General features: G+C 47.3%; 1 protein-coding gene across 2 annotated transcripts in view; it reads right to left on the reverse strand.

The window, feature by feature from the left end:
- Window positions 1-10000, reverse strand: part of pdgfbb (platelet-derived growth factor beta polypeptide b) — a 25668-nt gene that overhangs the window by 9731 nt on the left and 5937 nt on the right. Inside the window, exons 2-3 of one of the 2 annotated variants that reach the window (XM_062525831.1) lie at window positions 4218-4314; window positions 2735-2809 (exon numbers count right to left, since the gene is read on the reverse strand). In XM_062525831.1, the coding sequence (XP_062381815.1) occupies window positions 2735-2809; window positions 4218-4314 (172 nt within the window). The remainder of the gene's footprint in view (window positions 1-2734; window positions 2810-4217; window positions 4315-10000) is intronic. The other variant, XM_062525832.1, reaches the window with a different exon arrangement.

Here is a 10000-nt window from a genome sequence, read left to right on the forward strand (position 1 = left end):
AATCGTCTGATTCACTGCAATTGTCTGTTTCACCGCGGGTGTGGGGATGGCGCTGTTGTCACTCACAGAATTGAATTCAGGAAAACAACTCGTCTTAATGACTGTCTTTCTGTTTCAAAACAGTGAAAATGGGATTATTGTAAGGGTTTTTTTTATTTTTTATGTTTACTTTTTTTTTGGTGAAGCACTGCTTCACCTGTAGTCTTATAGAAGCCTCCTCTGGTGCAGCGTTTGCTCCTCTCAGCCCGGAGGACTGCTCCAGATTAACGACCATAGACAGTAAGATAGGCTACTGACAGGGCTAACACAGGGCTACTAACAGGGCAGGGCTGTTAATGACAGGGCAACATCGTTTCATTCACACCCAGGCACTCCTGGTCTGACCACGACCGTCCAGCTGCAGCCTGCACTGTCAGAAAGGAAGCGAGCCACGTCCTGAGATATCGATGGCTTTGCCCCAAACGAGGAACGTACATCGTTCTTTTCACAAATACACCAAATTTGTAAGCAAATAAAGTGGTTTACTTAAGATTACTCAGCGTTTTATCAACGTTTGGTCAGAACCGGAAAGCAAGCGTAGTCACTTGCTGAGATATCGATGGCTTTGCCCCAAACGAGGAAGTAGTTTTTCACTGATCGTTGATAAGAATGTAGCACAAATTAGCAAGTGCATCTTTTAATAGGTGTCTACGTTTTATTTTTATAACGTAGCACAAATGTATTACATTCGTCAATGTTGACGTTTTTCAGTTATAGTTTTGGATGTTGAATGTTTGTACAAACAACAATCCAGTGGGATGATGACGTCTCACCGAGTCTCGCAACCGATTCCCTACCACCGCCGTCATGTCATCCGGCGCAAGCTTCCTTGGTACACTGCTGTCATAAGGATTACGGTTCCCCATTGACTCCCATTGATTCTGACTGTCAGAATCAATGGGAGTCAATGGGGAACCGTAATGCTTATGACAGCAGTGTACCAAGGAAGCTTGTGCCGGATGACATGACGGCGGGTTCCCTACCGGTGCAGCGAGAATATTTTCGCGGACCAAACGTTGATAAAACGCTGAGTAATCTTAAGTAAACCACTTTATTTGCTTACAAATATGGTGTATTTGTGAAAAGAACGATGCACGTTCCTCGTTTGGGGCAAAGCCATCGATATCTCAGGACGTGGCTCGCTTCCTTTCTGACAGTGCAGGCTGCAGCTGGACGGTCGTGGTCAGACCAGGAGTGCCTGAGTGTGAATGAAACGATGTTGCCCTGTCATTAACAGCCCTGCCCTGTTAGTAGCCCTGTGTTAGCCCTGTCAGTAGCCTATCTTACTGTCTATGGTCGTTAATCTGGAGCAGTCCTCCGGGCTGAGAGGAGCAAACGCTGCACCCAGATATGAGCTCCAGGGCCCTGGGCTGCCAGCTCCCTCGATCAGCTCCCCTGGCTACCTGTGTGCTATTTTTCACGCTTCACCCTGATACACGCTCCTGGAGGGGGTGGCGTACGGTCGGATCAAGGTCTCCGCACGCGCACACACACACGCCTGCCTCCCTCAGTAGCTGAGCGACTGTTCTTGCCCATCACCTCCAACAGTAGGCTACTGTGTCAGCGACAATTTCTCTTTTACGTTATCTTCTCTACCTGGAGGCCGTCAGCCGCCCTGCCCAAGACCCGCCTTAAAGAGAAGACTGACCAATGCGAGATAAACACGGACGTGACGTAGTTCCCGCCATGGGTGATGGGAGACTGACAGATTGCAAAGTGTTTTGGAATCGCGTTTGCCATTGCCATTTGAATTTTGAGACAAGAGCGTGACAAAGTGCTATGCAATAACGGGGGCGCTATTTCTGCAAACCGGGCAAAACTTTTTGCCAAAAAATATTAAAAATGTTTTCAATATTTTTTTAAAAAACATTTAAAAAAAAAAATCAAATAAATTAAAAAATTAAAAAATAATTAAATTCTACATTGAATTTTGAACATTACATTGCAAAAGTAATTGACAATTAAAAGATGAAACTGAATATTGAAAATTGAAATGCAAAATGAATTGCCATTTGAATTTTGAGACTAAAGTACCATGGCAAAATGGAATGCAATTCAATCCATGTTTATTCAAATTTTTAACCAAAATAAATCAAATTGATTTGATGATTGCATTGTCACTTTGTATATTAAAATGCAGTTTGAAAGAAAGTATTGCAAATTGTAATATTAAATTGCATAATGAATTAGCAATTGCCTAATGTAATGTCTTTTAGAATTGCATATTGCAGAATGCATTCTCATTTGAATTATGGAACTCATATGCTTCCATATTCTCTTGCCAATAAAACAGCATGTAATATTCCTCCATGACAGCCCATAAAGATGGAGAAAACAAAGCAAGGGATTTAAGACTATTCGTCTTAACAACATACTGTATCCCTAGATAGTCCAGATTCCTAGCGAAGGGATTTAAGACTATTCGTCTTAACAACATCTCCCCAGATAGTCCAGATTCCTAGGTCCACACTTGTGCATTCTCCTCTTTGACTCACCCATCTGTTTTTCTATGGAGTTTAGATCAGGGGAGATGGCAATGTCCGAAGCTTGATTTTGTGTTCAGCAAACCATATTGTTAACTTTAAATATAGGCATTTTCAACAGTACCTTGTCATAGAAATTCCCTTACTTACGAATGTCATTGCGTGTGTGCGTGCGTGCGTGCGTGCGTGCGTGCGTGTGTGTGTGTGCTCACCCAGGCTCCGTGGCAGGCGTATGTAAGAGGCATTGGCGTGCTGCCCATCAGTAGACTGCCCGTCTGCATCCTCCTCTGAAACAAACACAGACCAGTAAACAAATAAACAAACACACTCCATCAGACTAGTAAACAACTAAACAAACACACTCCATCAGACCAGTAAACAGGTAAACAAACACACTCCATCAGACAAGTAAACAAACAAATAAACAAACACACTCCATCAGACTAGTAAACAACTAAACAAACACACTCCATCAGACCAGTAAACAGGTAAACAAACACACTCCATCAGACCAGTAAACAAGTAAACAAACAACTAAACAAACACAGTGCATCAGACCAGTAAACAAATAAACAAACACACTCCATCAGACCAGACTCCATCACTATTACCTCTGCCAAGGAGGTTATGTTTTCATCAGGGACCGTATGTTTGTTTGTCTGTCTGTCTGTCTGTCTGTTTGTTTGTCTGTCTGTTAACAAGATAACTCAAAAAGTAATTAAATTTTTTCGGGGGAAGGTCAGACATGATCCAAGGAAGAAACGATTAAATTTTGGGAGTGATCCGTAACACCGTCGGGATTCCGGAGCCGTTTATGTGTTTCGCTTTGTGGTGTAATGGCATGGTATGGCCACGTGGTGGCGATCGGAATAGTTTAGGTTCAAATGGATGACAACCTAGGAAGAACAATACAGGCGGAGGTCTGCGCTCTCTGAGTGCTTTTCTAGTTAGTGACTGTGTTTGATTGTGCTTGTGTTTGTGTCTGTGTGCACGTGTGTGTGTGTATGTGTGTGTGTGTGTGTGTGTATGTGTGTGTGTATGTGTGTGTGTGTGTGTGTGTGTGTGTGTGTGTGTGTGTGTGTGTGTGTGTATGCAACATGCCGTTAGGGTAGTTTGTATGTTTTTGTTGTCATAACTCTAATAAGCTGCCAAGTCCCCCGGGTGCAGTTGCACTCTTGGGAGGAGATTGTGTGTGATAAGACTCTGTCTGTCACTCTCTCTCTCTCTCTCTCTTTCACTCTGTCTGTCTCTCTCTCTCTCCTCTTGATCTAATCACCCCTTCTTTCTCTCTTACTCTCTCACTTTCTCCCTTTCCCTGTCTCTCTCCCTTTCTCTCCCTCTCTCTCTCTATCTAACCACCCCCTTCCCACTCTCTTTCTCCCCGTGGTTACTTATTCTCTCTATCACTCTATCTCTCTTACAGTAAGTGAGGCAGTAATGGCTGGAAATGACTCAGAAGTGAAATGTTTGTATTTGAGGATGTGTGTGTGTGTGTGCTTGTATGTGTGTGTGTGTGTGTGTGTGTATACGTATATGTGAGTGTGTTGATATATGTATATATCTGTGTGTGTGTGTGTGTGTGTGTGTGTGTGTGTGTGTGTGTGTGTTATATGTATATATCTGTGTGTGTGTGTGTGTGTGTGTGAGTGGGCATGTGTGTGTGTGTGTGTGTGTGTGTGTAGGTGAGAGATTTACCTACGGAGTCACTGAACAGCAGCAGCTGCAGGTCCTCTATGGAGGAGATGGAACTCGACCTCACCAGCTCCACTAAAGCAGCAGGGAGGGGGTCCCCCTGAGAGAGGGATAGAGAGAGAGAGAGGGAGAGAGAGAGAGGGGAGGGAGAGAGAGAGGGAGAGAGAGAGGGGGAGAGAGAGAGGGAGAGAGAGAGAGGGGGAGAGAGAGAGAGGGAGAGAGAGGGGGGATAGAGAGAGGGAGAGAGAGGGAGGGGGGATAGAGAGAGGGAGAGAGAGGGAGAGAGAGGGATACGGGGAGGGAGACAAAGAGAGAGAGAGAGGAGAGGGATAGAGAGAGGGAGAGAGAGGGAGAGAGAGGGGGGATAGAGAGAGAGAGGGAGAGAGAGGGATACGGGGAGGGAGACAAAGAGAGAGAGAGAGAGGAGAGGGATAGAGAGAGGGAGAGAGAGGGAGAGAGAGGGGGGATAGAGAGAGAGAGAGAGAGAGAGAGGGATACGGGGAGGGAGACAAAGAGAGGGGGACAAAGAGAGAGAGAGAGAGAGAGAGAAAGTGGCAGGGAGGTAAAGAGAGAGCGCGAGAGAGAGAGAGAGAGAGAGAGAGAGAGAGAGACAGAGAGAGAGAGAGAGAGAAAGTGGCAGGGAGGTAAAGAGAGAGCGCGAGAGAGAGAGAGAGAGAGAGAGAGAGAGAGAGAGAGAGAGAGAGAGAGAGGGAGGAGGGGGAGAGGGAGGGAAAGGGAGAGAGAGAAGCAAATGATCAATACTCAGAAAGAACCATGTGTCCACTCCTGCACCACAGGAGACAGTGTGTTGAGACATGCACTGTGCTGCCTGCGCTAAAGGAGATCTGAGGCTAAAGGAGATCTGAGACATGCTCTGTGCTGCCTGCGCTAAAGGAGATCTGAGACGTGCTCTGTGCTGCCTGCGCTAAAGGAGATCTGAGACGTGCTCTGTGCTGCCTGCGCTAAAGGAGATCTGAGACATGCTCTGTGCTGCCTGCGCTAAAGGAGATCTGAGGCTAAAGGAGATCTGAGACATGCTCTGTGCTGCCTGCGCTAAAGGAGATCTGAGGCTAAAGGAGATCTGAGACATGCTCTGTGCTGCCTGAGCTACAGGAGATCTGAGACATGCTCTTTGCTGCCTGCGCTAAAGGAGATCTGAGACATGCTCTGTGCTGCCTGCGCTAAAGGAGATCTGTTCATATTTGTACTTTCTATGAATACAATCCTTTCATGTAGCCGATCAGCCAGACACACATCAAGATGTAGGGTCTGGAATCTCTCCATCTCTCTTTCCCCTATTCCCTTCTTCTCTCTTACTTCTCTTCATCTCTCCATCTCTATTTCCTATTCCCTTCTTCTCTCTTACTTCTCTCTCTATCTCTCCATCTTTCTATTCCCTATTCCCTTCTTCTCTCTCCATGTCTCTATTCCCTATTCCCTTCTTCTCTCTTACTTCTCTCTCCATCTCTCTATTCCCTATTCCCTACTTCTCTCTAACTCCATCTCTCAATCTCTATTCCCTTCTTCTCTCTTACTTCTCTCTCCATCTCTCTATTCTCTATTCCCTTCTTCTCTCTTACTTCTCTCTCCATCTCTCCATCTCTATTCCCTTCTTCTCTCTTACTTCTCTCTCCATCTCTCCATCTCTCTATTCTCTATTCCCTTCTTCTCTCTTACTTCTCTCTCCATCTCTCTATTCTCTATTCCCTTCTTCTCTCTTACTTCTCTCTCCATCTCTCCATCTCTCTCTCATATGTGTCTCATAAGAGCCCTCACCCTGTGTCCTGTGGTGTTCCAGTAAAACTCTCTCTCTCTCTTTCTCTCTCTTCTTTCTTTCTTTCTCTCCCTCTCTTTCTCTCTCTCTCTCAATTCAATTAAATAACACTTTATAGGCATGAATATTACAGCAACATTATTGCTTGTTAAAGCTCAATATGTAGGCTACACACAAGAAAGGGCCGATCTGTACTGTAGAACACAGCTGAGAAGAAAGCAAGACAACCATGTTTGTTCATTTGTGATGCAAGTCAAGTTAAGTAAGACCACTATGAACATGCAGCAGTGAGAGGATGTAAGTCAGCTAAAGGCCGGTACCCAACAGACACGGTGTTCAGTGGTGTGGGCTTGACGCGCAGGATTCTAGAATAGTTTTCTAACCCTGTGCGGCTGCCGCGCGACAGACGTTTCTAGTGGGTTTTGCTCCGTTACACACAATGGAGTTGTAATTTGTGTTCTTGTAGCGTCGCACCGCGTTTGTGTCCGGTGGGCGCCGGCCTTTAGGAGTTACGTTAGTCAACTCTACCCCCCTAACTCAACTCTCTTAACTCAACTCTACCCCCCTAACTCAACTCTCTTAACTCAACTCTACCCCCCTAACTCAACTCTCTTATATAAGTCACCCCACCCCCCTCCATTTCCCCCCTTATTGATGGGCAGTCCAGAGCCCCTGACCCCCGCCCCCCCCCCCCCCCCCCGGCCCATTCCTACACACTGAAGGACAATGCCACTCTTCATGCCCCCCCCCCTCCTCCCCCCTGCCCCCCAGCCCTAGCCTCAGGTGAGGGTGAGGTTGAGGGTGGGGATTCTGCCCCCTTTGCCCCCTCATGTGGTAACACTTAGGGGTGAACTCCGACCGGCCAGGAAGAGCGTGATTGAGTGGAGGAGGAAGTCAAGAAAGAACGAGGGATGGACTGGAAATGGACAGATGAGAGGAGGAGTGGAGAAGAACAAGACGACACACACACACACACACACAGGTTACATAGAGAGAGAGAGAGGGAGAGAGAGAGAGGGAGAGAGAGAGAGAGAGAGAGGGAGAGAGAGAGAGAGAGAGAGAGAGAGAGAGAGAAGGCCACATTACGTTTGCCCCCGGGGGGACATCATGCTCGTTTCCTCGACAGCGCCACAGCGATTGTGCCTGCCGATTATTATGGGGTGGATGTTTGTTCTCAGGGTGGTGTGTGTCATAGCAGTAAGTGTCTGAGCAGGAAGCCTGAAGTAAACAGAGACTCTACCCTCCCAACACACACATACCCTCACAACACACACACACACACACACACGCTCATGCACAGAAGCACACACACACACACACACACACACACATATGCAGGCACACAAGCACACACATGCACGTGCACAGAAGCACACACACACACACACACACACACAAACACACACACACACACACACACACACACACACACACACATACACACGCACACACACACATGCGCACACACACACACACACACACACACACACACACACACACACACACACACATGCATACACACACAAGGAGCGAGTTCATAAGAAATGTCTGGCAAGTAAACAAACAAAGAGTCATAATGTTTGTGGTGTGATATACAGATGTTACCGATAGACATATTTAGCAACAGACCACACAACCTCATACAAACATACAGAGAGAGAGAGAGACAGGGAGAGAGAAAGAGAGAGAGAGAGAGAGAGAGAGAAAGAGAGAGGGAGGGAGAAAGAGAGAGAGAGAGAGAAAGCCCACAGTTGTGTGTTTAATCTCTGTGGCTGTGGGAGTTACTTTAAGTGAGCAGCTCACTCTCCCTTCAAACGACGCTGTTAATTCGAGGGTGCTTTTAAGTGGATGAAAGGGCTTGGCTGCTGAAACAGAGGCCATTCTCTGCCTGTGACGTGGACTCGGCCACAACTCCCAGGCCTACAACCTCTCAACCTCTCAACGAGCTGAGGTCTGGAGAGCACGGCTTTCATCATCTACAGTAGTTCACTATAGTCCACTACTCAAATCACTAGCCTGTGCTGCAGACAGCACCCAGAAGGTGCCTCTCATGCAGCGTTCATACGTCCTCCCTCGCTCCTCGGGCCTCGATCCTCACTGATCTACATAAAGAATGATGGGGAGGCAACAATGGGATAGTCTATCCCTTCTTCTATCTTTCTTTATGTACATGTAGATCAGATCGAGGCCCGAGGAGCGAGGGAGGACATATAAACGCTGCATGAGAGGCACCCAGAGAGTCATGGACACAATAGCTAAAGGCTAACCAGATTACATGTTCATATCACAGCATATCAGAGCCATATTACAGGCATATCACAGCATATTGGGGCCATATCATAGCCATATCACAGCATATTGGGGCCACATCATAGCCATATCACAGCATATTGGGGCCATATCATAGCCATATCACAGCATATTGGGGGCCATATCATAGCCATATCACAGCCATATTGGGGCCATATCATAGCCAGATTGGAAACAAGGCCGAATTCATTATATCAAATTGAATTAAACTTGTATGCATATGGTATGATATGTTTTTGTCCAAAGTGACTATCAGGACCAGATCAAACACGGTCGAGGGACTTATAAGAGACAAACCCAGACCAGATCAGGACCAAACCCAGACCAGATCAGGACCAAACCCAAACCAGATCAGGACCAAACCGAGACCAGAGCAGGCCAAACCCAAACCAGATCAGGACCAAACCCAGACCAGATCAGGGCCTATGAGGGTCGGGTTTGTTCTAGCTCTGCTCTATTCTCAGCTGGCCTCTAGAGGTGCGTTCAAGTTCACCGAACTTAGGCGAACATAGGCGAGCGTTTGCGAAAATTCGCAAACAGTATTCCGTTAGCCTTGAGTTTTTGGCGAACTTTTGCTAACAATCGCGAACAGTCTGAGGAGGTGGTGAGCCGCGAACATACAGTGGAACTGGACGCGAGTTTGACAAACGCAATAATGCAATTACTGTTAGAATGGAATGTTAACACCGAATCGTTCAAATTTAACTGTTCAAAGAAAACATGTTCACCACGAACGTTCGCCACTGTTTGCCACATTTGAACGCACCTCAGGTCTCTACTGACCATCTGTGGTGAAGCAGATAATTCTACTGACCGTCTGTGGTGAACCAGGCAACTCTACTGGCTCAGCTCTACCACAGAACCTGCCCCTCTCCTGCCCACTGCTGAGACCCAGATTAAGGTGGAGCAGCTCCATATGAGACCCAGGTTAAGGTGGAGCAGCTCTACTGCTGAGACCCAGGTTAAGGTGGAGCAGCTCTACTGCTGAGACCCAGGTTAAGGTGGAGCAGCTCTACTGCTGAGACCCAGGTTAAGGTGGAGCAGCTCCATAAGAGACCCAGGTTAAGGTGGAGCAGCTCTACTGCTGAGACCCATGTTAAGGTGGAGCAGCTCTACTGCTGAGACCCAGGTTAAGGTGGAGCAGCTCCATATGAGACCCAGGTTAAGGTGGAGCAGCTCCATATGAGACCCAGGTTAAGGTGGAGCAGCTCTACTGCTGAGACCCAGGTTAAGGTGGAGCAGCTCTACTGCTGAGACCCAGGTTAAGGTGGAGCAGCTCCATAAGGGACCCAGGTTAAGGTGGAGCAGCTCTACTACTGAGACCCATGTTAAGGTGGAGCAGCTCTACTGCTGAGACCCAGGTTAAGGTGGAGCAGCTCTACTGCTGAGACCCAGGTTAAGGTGGAGCAGCTCCATATGAGACCCAGGTTAAGGTGGAGGAGCTCCATATGAGACCCAGGTTAAGGTGGAGCAGCTCTACTGCTGAGACCCAGGTTAAGGTGGAGCAGCTCTACTGCTGAGACCCAGGTTAAGGTGGAGCAGCTCCATATGAGACCCAGGTTAAGGTGGAGCAGCTCTACTGCTGAGACCCAGGTTAAGGTGGAGCAGCTCCATATGAGACCCAGGTTAAGGTGGAGCAGCTCCATAAGAGATCCAGGTTAAGGTGGAGCAGCTCTAAGATCCAGGTTAAGGTGGAGCAGCT

This window comes from Sardina pilchardus, chromosome 22, assembly GCF_963854185.1.
Source record: "Sardina pilchardus chromosome 22, fSarPil1.1, whole genome shotgun sequence".
In the NCBI taxonomy this organism is placed as follows: domain Eukaryota; kingdom Metazoa; phylum Chordata; class Actinopteri; order Clupeiformes; family Clupeidae; genus Sardina; species Sardina pilchardus.